General features: G+C 45.0%; 1 protein-coding gene across 2 annotated transcripts; it reads left to right on the top strand.

The window, feature by feature from the left end:
• Window positions 1–1,703: 1,703 nt before the first annotated feature.
• On the top strand, window positions 1,704–24,479 carry LOC121538812 (solute carrier family 35 member F4-like). Of its 2 annotated transcripts, none has more exons than XM_045207430.1 (7): window positions 1,704–2,009; window positions 20,859–21,159; window positions 21,701–21,920; window positions 22,053–22,178; window positions 22,287–22,479; window positions 22,563–22,652; window positions 23,509–24,479. In XM_045207430.1, exons 1-7 carry the CDS (start codon window positions 1,808–1,810, stop codon window positions 23,748–23,750), a joined length of 1,374 nt encoding a protein of 457 aa, XP_045063365.1. In that variant the 5' UTR covers window positions 1,704–1,807; the 3' UTR covers window positions 23,751–24,479. The 2 variants fall into 2 exon arrangements, with proteins under 2 accessions (XP_045063365.1, XP_045063366.1); XM_045207431.1 differs by lacking the exon at window positions 1,704–2,009 and adding an exon at window positions 15,699–16,099.
• Window positions 24,480–25,526: the final 1,047 nt, after the last annotated feature.

Here is a 25,526-nt window from a genome sequence, read left to right as displayed (position 1 = left end):
AAGCCCACGTTTTATTATAATTATTTATAAAAAGATCTGCCAGAGGTATTTTGCGGAAGGGGCACAATGACTGGACCAGGCAAAGAGTACCCCCCCGCGCTCTATTCTCCCTAGTAAGTGGTTCCTTCCAAGGTGCACCATGGGAGCAAAGATATGCTAGGCAGGACACTAGAAACTCTAGTATGTGCAAACAGTATCGTTAGTGTAGGAAGAGAGAGAGTGTCAAGTGATACACACAGCGTTTGATTTTATTTTAGCTGCCGGTGATGGGCAGGACTCGCAGGAAATATGTTTGTAAATTAATTTGAACAAGCTATGTAGCCTATTGATTCCTTCTTGATGAATAAATAAAACAAACATGTTTTGTTGTTTCTCTGTAATACTAGCCAACTAGCAATTTTGTTTAGTTGGCTTTAGCTAGCCAGCTAGAAAGGTTCCCAATCTCCCAACCTCATAACTAGCTACCAAGCCATTTCAGGCTGTCAAGTTAAAGTAGCTTATCTAACTATCTTAGCTAGCATGCTGGCAAGGTTGCAAAGCTTTAGAAAATACTAAAATTGCTTTAATTCTTGGGTTATGATATATACCAGTTTGGCAGTTGTACTAAACGCCTAAAGCATAAAAGTTCTTAAAGGTCCAATGCAGCCATTTTCATCTCAATATCAAATCATTTCAATTAGGTACCTTTAAAGGGGTGGCTTAAGATAAATGTACTGAAAAACCTATTAATTGAAAACTCCAGCAAGTAGGAGGGTTTTCAGCAGTTGAATGAAATGTATTCAGAGCGGGCAAGGTAGCCACACCTGCAGAGCGTGTTAAACAACTGAATAAGGTAAGTCTACCAAATACTGAGAAGTGCGTAGGAAAGGCGTAAATTCCTAAGTCGGAATCAGGCCTCTAAGGCATAAAAGTTCTTAAAGGTCCAATGCAGCTGTTTTCATCTCAATATCAAATAATTTCTGGGTAACAATTAAGTACCTTACTGTGATTATTTTCAATTCAAATGGTCATTGTGCATCATTAATTAAAATGACAATTGAAAAGGTAAAGAAGTATGCTTAGACAACCTATGCAGAAAAAAATATATGTATATTTTTTACATAGAATTAGGCATAATGATTACAATTTAGTAGATGCTCTTATCCAGAGCGACTTACAGTTAGTGAGTGCATACACACATTTTTTTTTTCATACTGGCCCCCCGTGGGAATCGAACCCACAACCCTGGCGTTGCAAACGCCATGCTCTACCAACTGAGCTACATCCCTGCCAGCCATTCCCTCCCCTACCCTGGGTCAATTGTACGCCGCCCCATGGGTCTCCCGGTCACGGCCGGCTACGACAGAGCCTGGATTCGAACCTGGATCTCTAGTGGCACAGCGCCACTCGGGATGGCTATTAACTCTCTAGATTGGCTCTAGATTGCTCTAGATTGCAGGAAAAAGCTGTTTCCCCTCCATGCTCATGTACTTCGTGCCCCCTCTAAAGTAAAAGGTGCATGACGCCCCTGATTGCACCTGTCATACCCTCCCAGATCTCCACAAGTGCGTAGGGCATAAAGTTTAGGGTTTAGGTCCATTTGGGATTGGGCCTAAGACTACTACAACTGAATTTAGATGCGATAGTGACACGCCCCATGGTATACGATGTCTGTCACGCTCCCAATTCAATAACCTCCGCGCCTTGCGCACAGTGTGGTGCAATGTGAATGTCCTTCCATAGCTGTTAGTTGATGCCTTTGATACTATCTTTTGCATGGTGAGCGCGGAACACCCGAAACCTTCCCTTCTGACTGCCCGTTTGGACGATGATCAGTACCGAGGGTGCTGAAGGTGGAGGAGACCAGCCCTGCTTTCGGCTGGAGCCTTTGAACGCGCACCTACCCCGCAAAGCGGGGGACAAGGACGCCACCTCTAAAGTTACGGCCAACGGTGTGCAAGACATTGAGGATAGAATTTTGCGGATCACTGGTTATTACGGTTATTACCCGGGCTACTCCAGTCACAGAAGTAAGTAATGAAAACAGTTGTGAAAATAAAGTAAGAGTCAACTAAACGTAAGCGTAAAACTGAAGGGCTTTGTCAATTTCACACTATTGCTCCTCTTCATCCAGGTAGAGACAATGGCACGGGTAGTAGCCTTACTGTATGTGACCAGCATATTACAGAACAGGGAAGAAGCTTTGCTTTCCCATATGAAATGAATGTTAACCATTTATATGGGGTTGCAGGAATAGGCTAAAACATTATCTACACTCACAAAATATAGTGATTGTTGGGGCATGTGATTTTCTACTGTTTTTTTTCAACCAATTCTGTCAATCACTGATTGTTGTGTAATGTCAGAAGAGGGCATTTCTTTTTAATTCTTCTATTCTCTACCTGAGAGCTAGGGGTGCTGTATAGCCTATAATTCCATTTGTTTGTGGAATGAGCAGTAATGGAACCACATTCTAAGGTGATATGTGGCTGACACAGCTGCAGTTATGGAGACTATTGAATATGTTCCAGACAGACAGGCAGGCAGGCAGGCAGGCAGGCAGGCAGGCAGACAGACAGACAGACAGACAAACAATGCAATATGATAATGTGACATGACATCAATGCAAATAACATCAATGCAAACCATTGTGCCTGTTACCATGACTGTAAATAATTTGAACTGTAGTGTTTATGTGATCATTTAACAATCTAGATGAGGAAGAGACAACATACACTCTATTAAATGTTAGATGCATATTGAATTGTTTGTTGCTGGTCATGTTAATAGTTTTGCAGCTTATTAAAATGATAAATATTTTATAGTAGACAAATGCTCTCCTCACATGCAACATCCCATGCTTCTATTACTCTGATTCTGCAGGACATTATATGTTTTCTGAAATGACAGAAACACAATGATAAAAAATTAATCCCGCATTGCGCATTGTACATGCATTGTACATGCATTGCAGATATAACAATCATTGGGATGCTTGCCACCTCACAGTTATAGAAGAAGCTGCAAGCAATCTGCCTGGGCTACCCTTAATTGGATTGATTTTGATTTGCAATAAATGTATGATTGCTGCGGTGAAATCATGGGTTGAGATTAAATGAGATTGATTATACGGGTTGTTCACAGGGGATCTCTATCTAAGAGCTCTGCAAAGTGGCAAAATCAGCATATACAGTTGAAGTCGGAAGTTTACATACACTTAGGTTGGAGTCATTAAAACTTGTTTTTCAACCACTCCACAAATTTCTTGTTAACAAACCATAGTTTTGGTAAGTCGGTTAGGACATCTACTTTGTGCATGACACGAGTAATTTTTCCAACAATTGTTTACAGACAGATTATTTGACTTATAATTCACTGTATCACAATTCCAGTGGGTCAGAAGTTTACATACACTAAGTTGACTGTGCCTTTAAACAGCTTGGAAAATTCCAGAAAAGGATGTCATGGCTTTAGAATCTTCTGATAGGCCAATTGACATAATTTGAGTCAATTGGAGGTGTACCTGTGGATGTATTTCAAAGCCTACCTTCAAACTCAGTGCCTCTTTGCTTGACATCATGGGAAAATCAAAAGAAATCAGCCAAGACCTCAGAAAAAAAATTGTAGACCTCCACAAGTCTGGTTCATCCTTGGGAACAATTTCCAAATGCCTGAAGGTACCACGTTCATCTATACAAACAATAGTACGCAAGTATAAACACCATGGGACCACGCAGCCGTCATACCGCTCAGGAAGGAGACGCGTTCTGTCTCCTAGAGAGGAACGTACTTTGGTGCGAAACATGCAAATCAATCCCAGAACAACAGCAAAGGACCTTGTGAAGATGCTGGAGGAAACAGGTACAAAAGTATCTATATCCACAGTAAAACGAGTTCTATATCGACATAACCTGAAAGGCCTCTCAGCAAGGAAGAAGCCACTGCTCGAAAACCGCCATAAAAAAGCCAGACTACGGTTTGCAACTGCAGATGGGGACAAAGATTGTACTCTTTGGAGAAATGTCCTCTGGTCTGATGAAACAAAAATAGAACTGTTTGGCCATAATGACCATCGTTATGTTTGGAGGAAAAAGGTGAAGGCTTGCAAGCCGAAGAACACCATCCCAACCGTGAAGCACGGGGGTGGCAGCATCATGCTGTGGGGGTGCTTTGCTGCAGGAGGGACTGGTGCACTTCACAAAATAGATGGCATCATGAGGAAGGAAAATTATGTGGATATATTGAAGCAACATCTCAAGACATCAGTCAGGAAGTTAAAGCTTGGTCGCAAATGGGTCTTCCAAATGGACAATGACCCCAAGCATTCTTCCAAAGATGTGGCATCACAAAGCCCTGACCTCAATCCTATAGAAAATATGTGGGCAGAACTGAAAAAGCATGTGCGAGCAAGGAGGCCTACAAACCTGACTCAGTTACACCAGCTCTGTCAGGAGAAATGGGCCAACATTCACCCAACTTATTGTGGGAAGCTTGTGGAAGGCTACCCGAAACGTTTGACCCAAGTTAAACAATTTAAAGGCAATGCTACCAAATACTAATTGAGTGTATTTAAACTTCTGACCCACTGGGAATGTGAAATAAATAATTCTCTCTACTATTATTCTGACATTTCACATTCTTAAAATTAGTGGTGATCCTAACTGACCTAAGACAGGGAATTTGTACTAGGAGTAAATGTCAGGAATTGTGAAAAACTGAGTTTAAATGTATTTGGCTAAGGTGTATGTAAACTTCTGACTTCAACTGTACATACCCTTTACCAGTGACAGCAGGAAGAAATAACACCATTTGACACTCCACAATGCAATTACTACCAGCAATAGCTATCACATCAAATCAAAATCAAATCAAAATGTACTGCATAGAAGAAACAGCAGAGCATTTGACTGGTTATAATGACAATTATGTATAGCATATAGAGAACTAAATCTCATGAGATTAAGGCCAGTATTCTTCACATAAGATGCTATACTGGTCATAAATCTAAATTAATTAGTTGTTACTCAGACCTAAAGAACAATGGAAGTCAGTCACACACATTATCACTCTGGGTGAATAACAAGTCACCAGGCTTTAGTGCATCAACCAAATTCAATCAAATGTATTTATAAAGCCCTTTTTACATCAGCAGATGTGACAAAGTGCTTATACAGAAATGTTCTAGTCCATCATACATCAGTTTTCCTGGCAGAATGGGAAATAAGTTTCAGCATAGCAAGAGAATGTCTGAATTGATATTATTTTATTTTATACTGTCAAAAGCCCAGTGCAGTCAAAGAATGTGATTTTCCTGTGTTTTATATACTGTATATTTCCACACTATGAAGTTGATGTCTGAGAATTGCCTGACACTTATTTGTTAGTTAGATTTTGAAATCAGAATTAAATGTCTCTTGAAATGTTGCATATCATTTAAAAACATCTGTTGGGTTGAAGCAAAAATAGCACAGATATATAACATTAGTTTGATCTTACCAACGCCATTGGGTAATTCTATTTTTTGCCATTTTCTGTTGGCGTTTTGCTATTGTTGCCATCTGCAGTGAGTTAAAATATGCCTCCAAGGAGATTCATGGACTACATTTTCAGAAAGGGTCTTGGCTAAAGTTCACACAGTGGTTGTGATAACTTGTTAGGTAGTGATATGACAAAAAATGCAAATGTTTTGCTCACATTAAGTGATAAAATAACTGTGAAATTGCAAAACTGACTAAAGTTGAAGTGTTGCTTTGAAATTTTACAAAATATATTTCCCTGTCTCTTACCCCAGCACAAGTCCTCAGATCAATTCTGGGGACTCCTCATTGGCCCTTCTCAGCCAAATTGCAGATCAGTGTCCCTTGAACAAACATTAGTTTAATTTATTATAATTCGTGGTGTATAGTATCGTGCCTGTGAAGTGCTGAGATGGCCTGTTCAGAGGAACTGGCTGGGCTGGCACACCACTGGGCAGACTGGCAGAGGAGAGAGGAAGTGAAATGACAGGCCCTGGCAACGCCACTCAGCACCGGGCCAGGCTGGCAGCTCACATTAACATTGACATTAGAATAAGAACTCTCCTTGGAAACTCCAGAGACTGGTGTATGACTAGGCACTCTATGATACTTATGGCTCTAAAAGTCTCCCCAGACACACAGACAATCACATTCATGTTTCAATTTAATCATTTAAGATTTTACTCAGACATTCCTCATGTAGGCCTGTGTCTGCACTCACTTTCCCTTGTCCCACTTAAGCCTCACTCTTTCAGCGTGCTATTTTTAACTAGCGTCTAATGGGATGTGGGCTTTCTCTTGAACCACCATAGCACTGTTAGCCCTTAGCTCTCTTGAGAATGGGTTAAAACCTGTACAAATTAATGGTGAAATATTTATTCAAAAGAGTTTAAGGACTCCTGTGTGTTTGCCAATGTAGCAAACACACAAACATTAGAGGCAACTTAACCTCACACAAGAATCTAGATGCTTAGGATAGGTAATTAAAGGTAACTCTGCATACACTGCATATTCTTGAAAGTGAGTTTGACCTCATATTCTTAGTGTTATTGAGACTTTAGCAACATTATGGCACAGAATATTCAACTGATGGAAGAAATGCACAGCTATTTACCACCTTGAATTTGGACATGCAACCATCTGTTAAGACCAGATCTCTACTCCACTAATGGATTGACTGTTAGAGGTTGTGGTTACCATGTGTTGCCCCCTCTCTCCTCTGGTCAGCCTGTTCTTTAACTCACTCCAAACAGCAGCATAGTACCTGTTCAGTACAGCCAATCCCTCCAGCATAGAGAGATTTATATACACTGAATGTACAAAACGTTATGAACTCTGCTCTTTCCATGACATAGACTGAACAGGTGAATCCAGGTGACAGCTATAATCCCTTATTGATGTCACTTATTAAATCCACTTCAATCAGTGTAGATGAAGGGGAGGAGACAGGTTAAATAAGTATTTTTAAGCCTTGAGACAATATAGACATTGATTGGGGCGGCAGGTAGCTAAGTGGTTAAGAGCGTTGTGCCAGTAACTGAAAGGTTGCTGGTTCTAATCCCCGAGCCGACTAGGTGAAAAATCTGTTGATGTGCCCTTGAGCAAGGCACTTAACCCTAGTCGCTCTGGGTAAGAGTGTCTGCTAAATGACTAAAATGTAAATTGTGTATGTGTGCCTTTCAGAGGGTGAATGGGCAAGACAAAATATTTAAGTGCCTTTGAACGTGGTATAGTAGGTGCCAGGCTCACCGGTTTGTGGCATGAACTTCAATGCTGCTGGGTTTTTCACTCTCAACAGTTTCCCGTGTGTATCAAGAATGGTCCACCACCCGAAGGACATCCATCCAACTTGATACAACGGTGGGAAGCATTGAAGTCAACATGGGCCAGCATCCCTGTGGAATGCTTTCGACACCTTGTAGAGTCCATGCCCCCAACGAATTGAGGCTATACTGAGGGCAAAATACTTAAATACATGTAATTTTGTCCTTGAAACATTTAATTGAAATACTGTAGAATTCCTATGGAGGACTGCTTCTTCTGGGGAGTGCTTATATGGCCGACCGGTGGCTCCAAAGCCTCTCATTGGCCAATACATAGCATCCAGGATTTATATACCTCATTGGTCTCCTAGTGCCCTCTTGTGGTCTATTAAGCTATCTAAACCTCAGCATGAAGTCTCATTCTGTCCTCCAAAGAAATTATAGCTGGTAAAAGGGGAGCTGTGACTGGAGGTCTACTAAGCCTAATTACTACCTGCATGTATAAGTCAACATGGAGAGCTCCTTAAATCGCACCCACGCTGAAATCCATTATATCAATGGTTCTAATGCAGAGTGACTTACACAGCCTCAGTGACCCTAGAAGATCCACTGAATGCACATAACATGGGTATATGTATGGCATATGGTGCTCTAGATGACCAGAGTTATATTTATACACAGTAGACGCCAACATCATACAGAAAAGAGTTGGTAATGTTCACAACTGATGCTCTCACTCTGCCACTCTCCCTAACGCCCACTAGATGTCCTCCTCTTAAAACTAGTCATCTTCGATTAAAACCATGGGCAATGGTTTTAATCATCAATCTTAACTTCACAACCTCACACCATTTTGTATAGTCCTGGAATGATTCAATATGCGTGAGAACAATATAGATGCAAATTGTATCCTTTGTAATAATCATATGGGTTAGTCAGAATACTATTTCACTACCACCTACTCTAATACATTATTTCAGTGGCTCTCTGTCCTCTCTCTCCTCGCTCTCCTCTGTGTCCTCTCTCACCTCTCTGTCCTTTTCCTGCTCATCTCTGAGACGTACTGATTAACAGAGAGATGCATAAAGACAAAGGGCTGTACGGTGGCAGAGGAACACGGGCTAATCTGAATGACAAAGGGCCTGAATGGGGCGACTGCGTCAGTGTATCGGGCCAGAGCACACCGGAGCACCACCGTTGCTATGGAGGAGTGATGGGTTTATTTTAGAATCTGTACCCTGGTCCAAGATGCGACAAAAGCATTGTGTTGGCTATGGATAAACCCTGGTCAGGGGTCTCTGGGGTTGTGATGAGAGGCTAGGCGGATGTGGTTGGTCGGCAATAAGGTGGATAAGTGTGTCATTGGGACACAGAGTGAGAGGGCTTGTCCCAATCCTTATGCCCACCCTATCCCAGCACTAGGAATGAGAGTCACACCAGATGTTCCATCTCACCAGCTGCTACAGTGGCTTGTGAAAGTATTCACCACCCTTGGCATTTTTCCTATTTTGTTGCCTTACAAGCCGGAATTAAAATTGATTTTTTGGGGGTTTATGTCATTTGATTTACACAACATGCCTACCACTTTGAAGATGCAAAATATTTTTTATTGTGAAATAAACAAGAAATAAGACAAAAAAATCTGAACTTGAGCGTGCATAACTATTCACCCCCCCCCCTCCCCAAAGTCAATACTTTGTAGAGCCACCTTTTGCAGCAATTACAGCTGCAAGTCTCTTGGGGTATGTCTCTATAAGCTTGGCACATCTAGCCACTGGGATTTATGCCCATTCTTCAAGGCAAAACTGCTCCAGCTCCTTCAAGTTGGATGGATTCCGCTGGTGTGCAGCAATCATACCATAGATTCTCAATTGGATTGAGGTCTGGGCTTTGACTAGGCCATTCCAAGACATTTAAATGTTTCCCCTTAAACCACTCAAGTGTTGCTTTAGCAGTATGCTTAGGGTCATTGTCCTGCTGGAAGGTGAACCTCCGTCCCAGTCTCAAATCTCTGGAAGACTGAAACCGGTTTCCCTCAAGAATTTCCCTGTATTTAGCCCCATCCATAATTCCTTCAATTCTGACCAGTTTCCCAGTCCCTGCAGATGAAAAACATCCCCACAGCATGATGCTGCCACCACCATGCTTCACTGTGGGGAGGGTGTTCTCGGGGTGATGAGAGGTGTTGGGTTTGCGCCAGACCTAGTGTTTTCCTTGATGGCCAAAAAGCTTGATTTTAGTCTCATCTGACCAGTACCTTCTTCCATATGGTGGGTAGTCTCCCACATGCCTTTTGGCGAACACCAAATGTGTTTGTTTATTTTTTTCTTTAAGCAATGGCTTTTTTCTGGCCACTCTTCCGTAAAGCCCAGCTCTGTGGAGTGTACGGCTTAAAGTGGTCCTATGGACAGATACTCCAATCTCCGCTGTGGAGCTTTGCAGCTCCTTCAGGGTTATTTTTGTTCTCTTTGTTGCCTCTCTGATTAATGCCCTCCTTGCCTGGTCCGTGAGTTTTGGTGGGTGGCCCTCTCTTGGCAGGTTTGTTGTGGTGCCATATTCTTTCAATTTTTTAATAATGGATTTAATGGTGCTCCGTGGGATGTTAAAGTTCCGGATATTTTTTTATAACCCAACCCTGATCTGTACTTCTCCACAACTTTGTCCCTGACCTGTTTGGAGAGCTCCTTGGTCTTCATGGTGCCGCTTGCTTGGTGGTGCCCCTTGCTTAGTGGTGTTGCAGACTCTGGGGCCTTTCAGAACAGGTGTATATATGCTGAGGTCATGTGACACTTAGATTGCACACAGGTGGACTTTATTTAACTAATTATGTGACTTCTGAAGGTAATTGGTTGCACCAGATCTTATTTAGGGGCTTCATAATATAGTCTCCATACCATGTCCGTGCTCTATGTCAATATCCGTGCCTTATGTCAATCCCCTAAGCTCTCAGTGATTAGCATCCTTGGGCCAAATGTGCTGACTAGCTACCTTTCTTTTCCCTCCCTGTCTAGCTGCTGGCTCCACTGTGGTTAGGCAGGGCTATTTTTAAGTCTAGGTGCTGCAGCACAGGTTCACTGTACTGTTGTTCATATCTCTGGTGAAATATTGCTGTCACTCCCTCGCGGGGGGTGCTGAGAATGTTTTATATTTTGGTCCGCTCATACAGTGTGCTACATTTGTGATAAAAATACAAAATAAAATTAGCAGGGGGTGCTGCATCCCCCTCAGCACCCCTACTTCCCACGGCTATGTTCCCCGGCCGGCTTGCCTTGGATTGATTTTTCTGGCGTGAGAGTAAGCAGGGTGGGGGATATACTAAGATTATACAGGCAGCTGACCCTCTGCTCTGTGTCTCACCGCATTGATGCTGTTGTATGCTATTGATGTAGGCCGACAGGACGGCGAGGCCCATTAGAACCTTTGATTGTGAAAACCGCAGACAGAGGCAGGATGACAGGGAGGGAGGGCAATGTGAGACGGAAACTCTTGACCACACTCCCATGGTCCAGTTAGCACATAACGTTATGAGAACCATATGTTTCTTAGAGTTTGGTGAGAGCGTGGTTGTCCTATGGTTATTTTGCATACAACCTTCCCACAACTTTCTGGGAATGGTGCAAGATAGTTGCTTGGCTTTGGAACATTCTCAGTACATTTAAGGAACTTGACAAAACAATGTGGTCCTCTGTAGCTCAGCTGGTAGAGCACGGCGCTTGTAACGCCAAGGTAGTGGGTTCGATCCCCGGGACCACCCATACACAAAAATGTATGCACGCATGACTGTAAGTCGCTTTGGATAAAAGCGTCTGCTAAATGGCATATTATTATTATTCTTGGAATTTCATTACTTTAACAAAACGTTTCCTAACAGTTCAAACATTGTTACATTTGCTTTCAATTTTGGTAATGTTCTAGGAATGTTATCTAACTGGTTTGACATTGGGAATGTTCTCAAATAGTTCAGAGAATGTTAAGAAACAACAATTATTTTGTGGGAATTTCAGTACTTCATATAACGTTTCCTACAGGTTTCCCAATGGTTCTATTTAAAGTCATGTTCTCAAATTATTCCTAGAACATTAAGAAAACATTCCATTAAAACCACAAGAAAACTTTAGTAATGTTCAGAAAACGTACTAAGAATGTTGTTTAAAAACATGTACATTACGTTTTCGGCATTAGCAAAACTCTCGCTATCCTCTATCTTGTTAAGTGTATTCTTAATGGGTGCTTGTTTCTTTTGAAATGGGGTCCATTTGAATAGACTAAAATGAACAGCTTTGTATGCATAAAAAAACATGGCATGCCAGTGCCATCCTGGTGGAGCAAGTGGACTAATTCCATGGATAGAGAACAGAAGATTCTAGGTTCTAAATCACTAATGCTGTGTCAAAATAAAAAATAAATGTTTGCATGATTAATGCATAAGGAAATTCATTTCCATGTGTCATATCTGTGCTTAGAAAAAAGAAGAAAAAAAGGAACCCAAAATAAGCTAGCAGGGGTATTAAAAGTCTAATTGAAACATTCAGTGAAAGTATTAGGAACTTATTCACAAACCTCCAAATAACCTATTATTTCCGTTAATAAAACCTCCCAGGAAAAATTTAAATGAACCAGAGTAAAACGTTCTCAGAACCTCCCTGCAACCTAAAAATAAACGTTCCCAGAACAGGCAATTTGTTTCATTTTTAACGGTCAGGAAACATTTGGCTTCATTCACAGAACCAATGGGAAACAAAAAATGTACGTTCCCACAAATTCCAAGGAACCAAAGGTGCTAGCTGGTTATGCCCTGAGCTCACGTGTCACACCCTGGCTCTAGGGACTCTTTTATGTTGAGCCAGGGTGTGTAGAGTCTATGTTTTGTGTTCTTTGTTTCAGTTTCTAGTTCATGTGTATCTATGTTGGCCGGGGTGGTTCTCAATCAGAGGCAACGAGAATCAGCTGTTGCTTGTTGTCTCTGATTGGGAACCATACTTAGGCAGCCTGTTTGGCACAGTGTATTGTGGGATCTTGTTCCGTGTTGGGTTGTGTTTGTTACCAAGGACTTCACGTTTCGTTTTGTTGTTTTTGTTCGTGTGGTGAATATATAATAAAGTATGTTTGCATTCCACGCTGCGCATTGGTCCAATCCTTTTGACGATCGTGACAGAAGATCCCACCAATACTGGACCAAGCAGCGTGTTTCGGAGCTAACGCCGGGTAAGGAGATGGAGAAGTTGGCGATGGCCCAGGTGGGCCAATGGTGGTCCTGGGAGGACATGTTCGAGGGCAGAGGACCATGGGCAAAGGTTAAAGCCTTGGCGAGAGAGGAGGTACGGCGCCAACAGTGTCGTCGTCGGACAGGCGAGAGGCAACCCCAAGAAATTTTTAGGGGGGGGGGCACATGGCATGGACGACGGGGCTGCTGGAGGCAGATAAGGGGCGAGTTTGTGGACTAGGAGAGAAGGCCACCGGGTTACGGGAGCCATTGGTGATTAGAGGGAGGGAAAGTGTAGAGGCACGGCCCGTTCCTGATCCCCGTATAAGGCCAGTGGTGTGTGTTCCCAGTGCGGTCCGGCCTGTTCCTGTCCCACGCACCAAGCCTGTGATGCGCGTCGCCAGCCCGGTCCGGCCTGTTCCTGCCCCTCACACCAAGCCTATGGTGCGTGTCGCCAGCCCGACCCGGCCTGTTCCTGCCCCTCGCACCAAGCCAATGGTGCGCGTCGCCAGCCCGGCCCGGCCTGTTCCTGACCCTCGCACCAAGCCAATGGTGCGCGTCGCCAGCCCGGCCCGGCCTGTTCCTGCCCCTCGCACCAAGCCAATGGTGCGCGTCGCCAGCCCGGCCTGTTCCTGCTCCCCGCACCAAGCCTATGGTGTGCGTCGCCAGCCCGGCCCGGCCTGTTCCTGCTCCCTGCACCAAGCCTATGGTGCGCGTCGCCAGCCCGGCCCGGCCTGTTCCTGCCCCTCGCACCAAGCCAATGGTGCGCATCGCCAGCCCGGCCCGGCCTGTTCCTGCTCCCGCACCAAGCCTATGGTGCGCGTCGCCAGCCCGGCCCGGCCTGTTCCTGCCCCTCGCACCAAGCCAATGGTGCGCGTCGCCAGCCCGGCCCGGCCTGTTCCTGCTCCCCGCACCAAGCCTATGGTGCGCGTCGCCAGCCCGGCCCGGCCTGTTCCTGCTCCCGCACCAAGCCAATAAGGCGCGTCGCCAGCCCGGCCCGGCCTGTTCCTGCTCCCCGCACCAAGCCTATGGTGCGCGTCGCCAGCCCGGCCCGGCCTGTTCCTGCTCCCCGCACCGAGCCAATGGTGCGCGTCGCCCGGCTCGGCCTGTTCCTGCTCCCCGCACCAAGCCAATGGTGCGGCCGCCAGCCCGGCCCGGCCTGTTCCTGCTCCCCGCACCAAGCCTGCATGGTGCGCGTCGCCAGCCCGGCCCGGCCTGTTCCTGCTCCCCGCACCAAGCCAATGGTGCGCGTCGCCAGCCCGGCCCGGCCTGTTCCTGCTACCCGCACCAAGCCTATGGTGTGCGTCGCCAGCCCGGCCCGGCCCGTTCCTGCTCCCCGCACCAAGCCAGGGGTGCGCGTCGTCAGCCCGGTCCGGCCCATTCCTGCTCCCCGCACCAAGTCAGTGGTGCGCGTCGTCAGCCCGGCCCGGCCCGTTCCTGCTCCCCGCACCAAGTCAGTGGTGCGCGTCGTCAGCCCGGCCCGCCCGTTCCTGCTCCCCGGACCAAGCCTGTGGTGCGCATCGTTCAGCCCGGTCCGGCCCGTTCCTGCTCCCCGCACCAAGCCAGGGGTGCGGCGTCAGCCTTCGGTCCGGCCCATTCCTGCTCCCCGCACCAAGCCTGTGGTGCGCATCGTCAGCCCGGTCCGGCCCGTTCCTGCTCCCCGCACCAAGCCAGGGGTGCGCGTCGTCAGCCCGGTCCGGCCCATTCCTGCTCGACGCACCAAGCCTGTGGTGCGCGTCATCAGTCCGGCACAGCCCGTGCCCGTTTCACCGGTGCCTGGTCAGGTACCGGTCAGCTGCTCCACACCGGAGCCTAAGCAATCCGCTCCACCGATGTCCGGTCCAGCTCCAGCCAGCGGGACCAGACCAGGGGCACTACGGGGGGGTTATTAGAGGGTGGTGGTCACGCCCGGAGCCGGATTCGCCTCCGAGGAGGAATGCCCACCCGGCCCTCCCCTATTCGGTTTATGTTTGGCGCGGTCGCAGTCCGCGCCTTTGGGGGGGGGGTACTGTCACGCCCTGGCTCTAGGGACTCTTTTATGTTGAGCCAGGGTGTGTAGAGTCTATGTTTTGTGTTCTTTGTTTCGTGTTCTTTGTTTCAGTTTCAGTTCATGTGTATCTATGTTGGCCGGGGTGGTTCTCAATCAGAGGCAACGAGAATCAGCTGTTGCTTGTTGTCTCTGATTGGGAACCATACTTAGGCAGCCTGTTTGGCACAGTGTATTGTGGGATCTTGTTCCGTGTTGGGTTGTGTTTGTTACCAAGGACTTCACGTATCGTTTTGTTGTTTTTGTTCGTGTGGTGAATATATAATAAAGTATGTTCGCATTCCACGCTGCGCATTGGTCCAATCCTTTCGGCGAACGTGACATCACGCCTCTGCTGGGGCATACTGGGAAACCTACAAGTGGTTTCCCCTCTCCTGTGCAGGATAATATAATAATAATAATAATAATAATAATAATAATAATAATAATAATAATAATAATATGCCATTTAGCAGACGCTTTTATCCAAAGCCACTTACAGTCATGTGTGCATACATTTTTACTAAGACAGTGGGCACTCCTCAATCAAAAACAATAGCATGAACAGGGAGTAAACCCTTTGAAAAAGAGTTCTGAATGATACCCTGTTCTTCCCTATTATTATACTGTACCTTGTAGGAGCTACATTCTTTGTGTCTGGTCCATGCTCTCTCCAGCCCCCTTTCTGCTGGCATGACAGAGCACCATGAAGTGGGCTGGATGTGTGGGTGTTGGAGAGAGGATGTGCAGCCAGTCTCGCTTCTCTTTCTCATCCAGATCCTACTGCAGCAGATCTCCATGTCGTGAGGTGTAGTGGGGAGTTAGGGGTGGTGGGGGGACTTAGGTAAGTCCCTTCCCTGTCTCAGTTTAATTCAATCATGTTGCAGTGGCGCAGACAACAGGACAGGACCTCTATATATAATCTAAGACTGAAGGAGTAGTGAAGTAGGGGAGAAGTGCCAGCAGAGGAGAGAGAGAGAGAGAGAGAGAGAGAGAGAGAGAGAGAGAGAGAGAGAGAGAGAGAGAGAGAGAGAAGCAGCTAACACAGCATAATTAGCTGGGGCTGCTTGGTTACCTTCCAAACAAAGCAGCTGATTTGCGGAGCAAACCAAGAGGAGGGGAATGCAAGGGAGGAGGAGGGGGAACGACAGGAAAGAGATGAAGGGAGTGATTGCACGGTGCCCCACACTTGAATCTCAGTCTCCCTTGGAGACAGTGCAACAGTAGTCTCCACTCCACAGCACTTCTACTGAGCTCCAGCACTGAGAGAAAGAGAGAGAGCATCTGAGTAAGAAACAGTGAGGGAGTCAGCTCAACTGATTGAGAAAGAAGGAGATATAAGAAGATATAAACATCAATATACATTTAGAAAGAAGAGACGGATAGAGAGCTATAGCAAGCCGCCTGTGGAGGAGCCAGGAGCCTGGGGATGCAGAGGGATTGCAGGAGGAGCTGCTGAATGTAGCAGCAGTCCAGGCAGACAGACAACACACACACATCCCAGGGAGGGACTGTTGGCTCTGCCTCTAGTGGAGGATGAAGAAGCACTCGGCCAGAGTGGCTCCTCTCAGCTCCTACAGCTCCCAGGTCCTCACCTGCCCCATCTCCGAAGGTAAAGACACCAGACTGGGGGTAGGGGACGGGGGAGAAGGGACGAAGTCTGGCCCTAGGCGCCATGTCTGGGACATGTGTGTACGTTTGTGGGTTTTGCGTATGTGTGCGTGTCTGTGTGTCTAAGATGGGCAGCATTGGCAACTCATCAAACCCTTCTATAAGAGCGAGGATATGTGTGGAGAGATTACAATATCTTTATGCATTGTTAATGCCTATGGCTAAACAACTATGGCAGTTTAGCTGTTTTTCCATATTAGTATGTTTGTGGAGGCCTTGGTGTAATGTGGTCATTACATTGTTCATTAAAATCAACCCCAAAGGGCAGAATATGAGAGAGGTAGAGAAAGAAAGAGAGAGGGAGGGGGAGAGAGTTAAGGTAGCTAAAACAAATTTGGATGTGTCCAGTCTTAGTATAATTGTGTTGCTCTGGGCTTTCTATGATTATGTAAAGGGAACAGACTGTGCCTTCCACAGACTGGGCTCCTCATTAAGTCTATGAAATGTCAGAAGGGCTTGAAAATATAGTTATCAAGTAGACTATAATGTTCTTCATTATCTTGTGACTATTCACAATCATACACAATCAGATTAATGCTTATATTACCAATCAACTGTTAGGATTATTTAAATACTTTCACTTGAATGACTGTTTTACATAACTATGAGAAACATTCATGCCTTTGCTCTTCACCACTCTTTGGGAGGGGATACAGAATTTATCGACAGGGACTCTGGTATCAAAGCATATGTTTAGTTGTGTTCAAGTTGTATTTTGTGCCTTACCACTCATGTTGCCATACCCAAACAGGCTCTCACATCTGTTCTTTCTTTCTTACTTGTCTTGCATGTGATTAGTTTTAGGCAAAACCCATTTAGAGAGGGACATGGGTACCTTGTCATTTAAATGGGACTGTTCTCTCCACAGCCATACAATGTCCTGTCTCTAAGGCTTTAAGATATCATCCATTGCCTTTGTATCTATTTTCCAGAGATCAACAAAATATACACTTAATCTTAATCCTCAATAAAACCATGTATTTTATTCTCACCTGGTATGGACTAGATGCATTGCCTGACCTCTGTATACCCCTGCAGGAACATTCATGTGAACTACTAGCCTTCTATTAGATTCAGCACTAGTTTATCCATCACTGTCTCCACCACCCTTCCTCTGTCATGGATTGCAATGCGCCACGTTGTCAGCATATACTGTATATGTTCTCTTAATGGGAGTTTGTATTTCACACCTTTGCTTATGAGTCAACTCAAATAATAGCTTGGGGCTTAATACAGTATAGGTAACTGGCTGTATATAGGTACCTACTAGGTAAAGGTCTACTAAGCAGCAGTGCGTAAAGATATTCCTGTCCTTTGCAAGACCTCAGCCATATGATGCTCTCAGGTGTCTAGACTACAGTGTGTGAGATACCTTAGTTTGTGTTATGCTATTATTTGCTGTGCCCTACTGTATTGTGGTCTAACTTTTTATAGCACCATCAGCAGACAATATTGCAGTCTGTTTACAGGAGCTTAAATGTAGCCAATAATTCAGCATTAATGAGGTGGAATGTGGAATGATAGTTTTGTTTTAATATCCACATCCTGGCAATGGATCAGAGCATGGTGCATTTGCCTGGGGAAACAGGATGCTAACAAGCCTACAATGTGTCACTCTCTGCACCCAGCACCCACTACAGTACTGTACAGTGAATTAGGTCCTGTCAGTATGGGCATGGTCTTTGAATGGTCAATGGGAGGAGGACAAAGAAATGTAACTTAGCGTACAACATCTATACTTCTGCTTTTAAACCATGCAGTTCTTGATTGTCTCCCTTTCTCCGCTGAAGGTATATCTGTCTGTCCCCATCTGGGACAAAGTGAGATAAAACATGTCATCAATCTTTAGTTTTAAGGCATACAAATCGATAAAACATTTAAGTGCCAAGTTTTGCATTTCATGGATGTATTGGAGATGACACTTTCATCCAATATAAAACTCTACATTATTAAACTCACCACTATACGCCAAGATCCCAAGCCAAATTGCCAGAGTTCCAAATGCCAGTGAAAGTTGTCACAGTAACCTCAGTGTGACAGATACAGTTTCCCTATCAAAATGATCATTTGAAGAAAGAAGTCAAACAACATAGACTGGAACTGATTCTCATGCATTGTTTGTCTTCATAATGTGTGTTTGGCCAGCATTGTCTTTTCGTTCCTCTGGAAAGGCACTTTTTGGAGAGATGCAATGCTCACCTAATATTATGTACGAACTGTAGGTGTATGAATGCTTTTCAATGCTGTTACTGTTAGGTTTGTCATCATGACGTTTCTGCCCACACCTTAGCATGGGTACTGAATAGCAGCATTATTGTATCTTTGGGTCAGACAGCATAAAGTGTCTTGGGTTTCAAGGACATTATCATTCTGGGTGTGCTGCTGAAGTCTTTTCTCCTACTTCTAAGGCTTTCAAGTTTTACAGAACCCAGCACACACACTCTTAAGCATCTATGACATTTTAAGCCAGCAATTAATGTTACCCTTGTTCTCTTTCAATCAAAACGGATTTGAAAGAGTTTCATCTCATACATATTCCAATCCATTACACACTGCTTTCTGATTTAGAGAACCTAAGGGGAAGAGTCAAGGTATGAATCTCAGTGGCACACTTTTATAGTTTTGAGCTGGATTTTTATTTTGGAACGGAAGACTGCTCTGAACCAAAGGTTTGTTTTCTCTCTGGGAGCAGAGGGTCGATACCTAGTGGTGCACGTTAGGGGTTTTATTGGATACCTTTGAGGCACTGATTGTACTCATATTGCTTTGAGCACTGCTAATGCTCCTCCTTAGAGCTCTGAGTAGAGGGGGGGGAGAGAGAGAGGCTGCTACTTCCTGCTTTATTGTAATGTAATGTCTATAGCCATGGTGGAAATGGCAGGGCTGAGCCCATAGTGCTGAACCAGCAAGCTGAAAGTGAGCAGCAAACACCCAGCACATGTCATATTTTATTCCTGCCCTGGTGTAAATTGATCATGCTCTGGAGGGTTATATATCGGATCCTAACTCTCTCCGGAAACGCCCTCACATCATCTCAGTGACACATACACAAACCACACACACACACACTACAGCAAGTAAGCAATGACCCAGAAGGCATTCAGTCCCGCAATCCATTAAGGCAGTGCACCCCCCAACATTATTCTGCTTTGACTGCAAAATGACTGCTGCAAGGAATAACATTCAATATAAGTCCTTACATTTCTGTTTTCAATTCCTGGTTGTCTGTTGTAGTGGGTTTGATGTGTGTGCTCACAGTTAGTTTTAGGGTTCTCCTTGCTCCCAGTCTCCCTACGCACACTGCACCAGTCCAAATACCACCCAGTCTGCACTGAAGCCACTGAATGCAGAAATGCACACTCAGAGCTTTGCTAATCTATTCTCTTTACAGTCGCAAGCAAAAACAAAAAGGCAGGTCTGCTAACCTTTTAACAATGTTTTCTTGCGGTTGTAAAGATGTCAGGAGTCTGCCGTAGTTGCCCTGCTATGTCCACAAGGGAAAGTGGAAGATCTTGCTCAGTGCTGACTTCCTAGTGGAAGATCTTGCTCAGTGCTGTAAAGGTGTTTTTGAAAAGTCTTATTCCTCAATAGTCAGAAATCTGAACTACTGTATCAATCCTGTAGTTTCTTTAGATAGTGATAGAAAGCATGATAAGAAACAGGAGGCTGCCACAATTGACAAGGTTGTCATGTCTTTCTAGACGGATGTCACGTGATTGGGCTGACACATCCATATTGTGGATCGTTTTTTGGGCGTCAGGTTTCTGTGCACGTCTGACTACATGTCTATGTTAGGACCGTATCCACTGTGCTATATCATGACTTTACGGTGCTATTTCTGACATGGGCAACCAGCAACCACCATACTAAGGTAATTCAAACTGGGGGATTGACTGCTCACTAAGGACGAATGATCAATTCTTGCTTGCTTACCTCAGCGAGGCAGCCAGGATAGTGTCAAAGAATGGAGCATGGAACCCATTGGCCTATGGAACAATCCACTGTAAATGTATTTGTGAAAACTATTCCACATCAGCTTTATTCTCAAGTGCTAAGTGTTTTATTGTGAAAACTGAACATTCTAATTGATTGTGTCTGTTGATGAAAAGAGGGTCAGAGACAGCTGTATTACACAATTGCATGTCATGAATCTCTCATGCCAATGGCTACTCAAGTGGTACACATGTACTAGTTGTGTACTGTCATCAACAACCACACACTGGAAACACAAATATTAAAAACCCACGCATATGCCTTGTCCACTGTGCTGGGCAAATACCACTGTCCATGGTGCTGAAGCCATTCAGCTGTCCATGGTGCTAAAGCCATTCAGCTGTCTATGGTGCTGAAGCCAGTTCCACTGTCCATGGTTCTAAAGCCAGTTCCACTGTCCATGGTTCTATAGCCAGTTCCACTGTCCATGGTCATGAACCCAGTTCCACTGTCGATGGTGCTTAAGCCATTCAACTGTCAATGGGGCTGAAGCCAGTTCCACTGTCCATGATTCTAAAGCCATTCAACTGTCCATGGTGCTGAAGCCAGTTCCACTGTCCGTGGTGCTGAAGCCAGTTCCACTGTCCGTGGTGCTGAAGCAATTACTCTTCAGCCACACCTACGCCCATGCCTCTCACAGTGTCACATGCCTACATCAATAACCCTATCCCCTACATAGTTCAACAGCATGTGCTTTCCCCCCACAGGAGAGGAGGGTTCTGAGTCTCATGCGGACACACCAGGCAGTGAGGCCAGTGGAGAGGGGACATCGTACCAGACGTGTGCTAACACAGTGCTGAAGGTGCTGGGGGGCATCCTATTGGTCCTATGTGTCTCCTCCTCTTGGGTGGGCACCACTCAGCTGGTCCAGCTCACCTTCAAGTCCTTCTCCTGTCCCTTCTTTGTCTCCTGGTTCAGCACCAACTGGAACATCCTCCTCTTCCCTCTGTACTACGGAGGCCATGTGGTCACCACCCGGGACAAGCAGACGCCTATACAGAGATTCAGGTGATTTATTATGACAGTGGGGAAGGGCTTATACATATATTTCTCTTTGAGAAGCCATAGACTCCATAGACTATATGGAGGGTATTGAATCAGTGGTGACACCCAGAAGTGTTTATGGGAGCTACAGCCATTATAAGATTTGTAAAATGCTGTTTGTTCAGTATTCAGTGGCTTTGATCTCCTCCAGTGCTCAGTGAGACGTTGTTTATATGACACATCCCTCCTCTAATTACCATTGGCACTCAGGCGTGTGAATGGGGATATTGACCGCAACCAGGAGAAATGGCCATTGAAGTAATGGTGATGTCTGCATATTTCAATTAAGCGGCTGGAAAAAAACAACAAAAATTATCTAATTTACCTGAACAGTTTTGACTTTCATCCAAAGTTTTTGGATTCCCACTCTTACATTTAGTAATGGGAATAGACCTAGAACTAATCCCTTTGATAAGTGCTCTTACCAACAACAACAATTTTTAGAAGTAAATAGCCTCTCCCATTGCTCTATCCTCCATTTCCTCTCTATAATTCTATTTGTCAGAGAGTGCAGCAGGCTTTTCGGGGAAGATGGGATGACCCTTAAGCTGTTCCTGAAGAGGACAGCCCCCTTCTCCATCCTGTGGACCCTGACTAACTACCTGTACCTGCTGGCCCTGAGGAAGCTGACCGCCACCGACGTCTCAGCCCTCTACTGCTGCCACAAGGCCTTCGTCTTCCTGCTGTCCTGGATCGTCCTGAAGGACCGCTTCATGGGTGTACGGGTCAGTACTCTACCACTACTATTACTTCATTGGGCTTAGTCACACAGCTACCCAATGAATCATACAGGGGAGTGGGACAGTAGGCACAAGTATTAAGGTTGATTGGTTTACCTCCCTCATCCCTACCTGCAGATTGTGGCAGCCATAATGGCCATCACAGGCATCGTCATGATGGCATACGCAGATGGTTTCCATGGGGACTCCATCATAGGCGTGGCCTTGGCTGTGGGCTCTGCCTCCACATCGGCTCTCTACAAGGTTTGTTTACTAAGCATGTCTGTTTACTGAAATTCTTAGTATTTTCAATTAGTTTTACACAAAGTTCCATCAGTAAAACATACTTGGACATTGTTTCCTCTGCTGCAGGTGCTGTTTAAGATGTTCCTGGGCAGTGCCAACCTGGGTGAGGTGGCTCACTTCCTTTCCACCATGGGCGTCTTCAATCTTATCTTCATCTCCTTCATCCCCCTCATCCTCTACTTCACCAAAGTGGAGCACTGGGGCTCTCTGTCCTCGCTGCCCTGGGGATACCTGTGTGGCCTGGCCGGGCTCTGGCTGGGTGAGTGGACACCTATGGGAGACACACACCATTTTTTCTTACTTGGAAAGATATTTGGGTTAACATTGTCATTTCTCTTCCAGTGTTCAATATCCTGGTTAATGTTGGTGTGGTGCTTACGTACCCCATCCTCATCTCTATAGGGACACTGCTCAGTGTGCCCGGAAATGCAGGTATGTGTCTGTTTGTGTGTGCGTGTGTGTACGTGCATCCGTGAGTGTGGATGAAGTAAAGTTTATACTGACATTGACTTTTGTAAATAAACTAACTGGTTATTTTCTTCATCATCTTTATAATGCGCAAATGTTGAATGTCTGTATCATCTCTGAAATGTGTGTTAAGGCCTCTTTATTCTAGTGCATGCAGAGGTATTGTATCCAGAGGTCAGCACTTAAGGCCCCCTCAGCAAACAGATTACACAGCAAGTCTGACTCTCTCACCTCGGAAACCCAATCATCAATGTGCCTTCACACAGACACAGCAACTATCCCTCACTAAGGGAGGATTAGGTGTCTAAGGCAACAATAAATGCCTGCAGACTAGTTATTTTCCTTAACCACAGAGGCCTGTATGAAGGTCAGTGGGTTACGACAGCTTGGCGCGGTGCAGGGGTCTACACTCTTAGAAAAAAGGGTTCTAAAAGGGTTCTGCGGCTGTCCCTATGGGATAACCTTTTTTGGTTCCAGGTAGAACTCTTTTGGGTTCCATATAGAACCCTCTGTGGAAAGGGTTCTACATGGAACCCAAACGAGTTCTACCTAGAACCAAAAGGGTTATATCTGGAACCAAAGGGGGTTATTCAAAGGGTTCTCCTATGGGGACAGCCGAATAACCCTTTTTGGTTCTAGATAGCAACTTTTTTTCTAAGAGTGTAGGCCAATAGAGCAGAGAGAAAATGTATTGGCCATTTTGTGCTGATTGTAAGCTGCATTGTTAGCTATGTTTATCTCTCTGTCCCCCCCTACCTCCTTCCTTCCCCTCCTTCCCTCCCTCTCTCTCTCCCACTCTCCCTCCCTCCCCCCTCCGTAGCGGTAGATGTGTTGAAACATGAGGTTATCTTCAGTGTGGTGCGTCTGGCTGCCACCTGCATCATCTGCCTGGGCTTCCTGCTGCTGCTGCTTCCTGAGGAGTGGGACTCCGTCACTCTGCGCTTCCTCGCCGCCTTCGCAGACAAGAAGTCTGAGGAGCATGGCGAGGAGCTGACCGAGTCCAGCATCCACACACGCAGCCGCAGCCGAGCCAATGGCACAGTCTCAATCCCTATGGCATGATCCCATGATCCTCCACTGCCCCATCCCATCACCAACCCCCATCCTCGCACGTTTCTACATGTCCCATCAGGGAAGCGTGGCGAGATTACTCTGGTGCTGACTACAGACCAGGAAGTCCAAAATCAGGAGAACAGGAAGTGTATCTAGGACTGAGAGAAACTATCAAAGCTCTGTCACTTTCCCCAGGAACTACTGGGGAGTGAAAAGAGAACATTTACTGCTGAGTTTGCTGAGCAGAAAGTTGGAAAGTGTTATTTACTTTCTTGAACTCCTTGCCACGCCCATTCTTGCCCGTCACACGCCCCTAGACCAGTGTTTCCCAACTCCGGTCCTCCAGTACCCCCAACAGTACATATTTGTGTTGTGGCCCCGGACAAGCACATCTAATCATCTAGCCCTTGCCACGTTGAATCAGTTGTTTTTGTCCGGGGCTTCAACAAAAATGTGTGCTGTTGGGGGCACTGAAGGACCGGAGTTGTGAAACACTGCCCTAGACCAGGTAAACCCAACCTTGAACCTGCTCCACGGACTGTATTCTGTGAATATAAATATTGAAAGGGCCAGTTTGGCTCAATCTTATATGTATTTATTGAATTTACTCAGAGGTGTATCAATATAGTATTTACATTTTACTTCTTATATAGTATTATGTACAGGAATGGGTTGGGAAATACAGTTCCTTTAGAAAGTATTCACACCCCTTGACTTTTTCCACATTTTGTTGTGTTACACCCTGAATTTAATTACATGTAAAAAAAATAATGTCACTAGCCTACACACAATACCCCATAATGTCAAAGTGGAATTATGTTTTTTTATAATTTTTTACAAATTAATTGAAAATGAAAAGCTGAAATGTCTTGAGTCAATAAGTATTCAACCCCTTTGTTATGGTAGGCCTAAATAAGTTCAGGAGTAAAAATGTGCTTAAACAAGTCACATAATAAGTTGCATGGACTCACTCTGTGTGCAATAATAGTATTTAACATTATTTTTGAATAACTACCTAATCTCTGTACCCCACACATACAATTATCTGTAAGGTCCCTCAGTCGAGTAGTGAATTTCAAACACAGATTCAACCACAAAGACCTGGGAGGTTTTCCAATGCCTCGCAAAGAAGGTAGATGGGTAAAAAAAAAAAAAAAGCTGGCAATAAATATCCCTTTGATAATGATGAAGTTATTAATTACACTTTGGATGGTGTATCAATACACCCAGTCACTATAAAGATACAGGCGTCCTTCCTAACTCAGTTTCCGGAGAGGAAAGAAACAGCTCAGGGATTTCATCATGAGGCCAATTGTGACTTTAAAACAGAGTTTAATGGCTGTGATTGGAGAAAACTGAGGAAGGATCAACATTATAGTTACTCCACAATAGTAATCTAATTGACAGATTGAAAATAATAAAAATATTCCAAAACATGCATCCTGTTTGCAACAAGGCCCTAAAGTAATACTGCAAAAAAATGTGGCAAAGCAATTAACTTTTTGTCCTGAATACAAAGTGTTATGTTTGGGGCAAATCCAATGCAACACATTACTGAGTACCACTCTCCATATTTTCAAGTGGTGGCTGCATCATGTTATGGGTATGCTTGCAGTCGTTAAGGACTGGGGAGTTTTCCAGGATAACAAATAAATGGAATGGAGCTAAGCACAGGAAAATCCTAGAGGAAAACCTGGATCAGTCTGCTTTCCACCAGACACTGGGAGATGAATTCACCTTTTCAGCAGGACAATAACCTAAAACACAAGGCCAAATATACACTGG

Source organism: Coregonus clupeaformis, chromosome 25, assembly GCF_020615455.1.
Source record: "Coregonus clupeaformis isolate EN_2021a chromosome 25, ASM2061545v1, whole genome shotgun sequence".
In the NCBI taxonomy this organism is placed as follows: domain Eukaryota; kingdom Metazoa; phylum Chordata; class Actinopteri; order Salmoniformes; family Salmonidae; genus Coregonus; species Coregonus clupeaformis.
Note: the sequence above shows the minus strand (reverse complement) of the source record. Positions and strands in the feature narration are given on the sequence as shown.

Excerpts from the sequence above, each read along its gene's own strand:
- LOC121538812 (XM_045207430.1), top strand. The coding sequence starts at position 1,808 with ATGATCAGTACCGAGGGTGCTGAAGGTGGAGGAGACCAGCCCTGCTTT. Across the intron at positions 22,179-22,286 it reads CCACATCGGCTCTCTACAAG|GTGCTGTTTAAGATGTTCCT; the intron begins GTTTGTTTACTA and ends CCTCTGCTGCAG. Across the intron at positions 22,480-22,562 it reads CCTGGCCGGGCTCTGGCTGG|TGTTCAATATCCTGGTTAAT; the intron begins GTGAGTGGACAC and ends TTTCTCTTCCAG.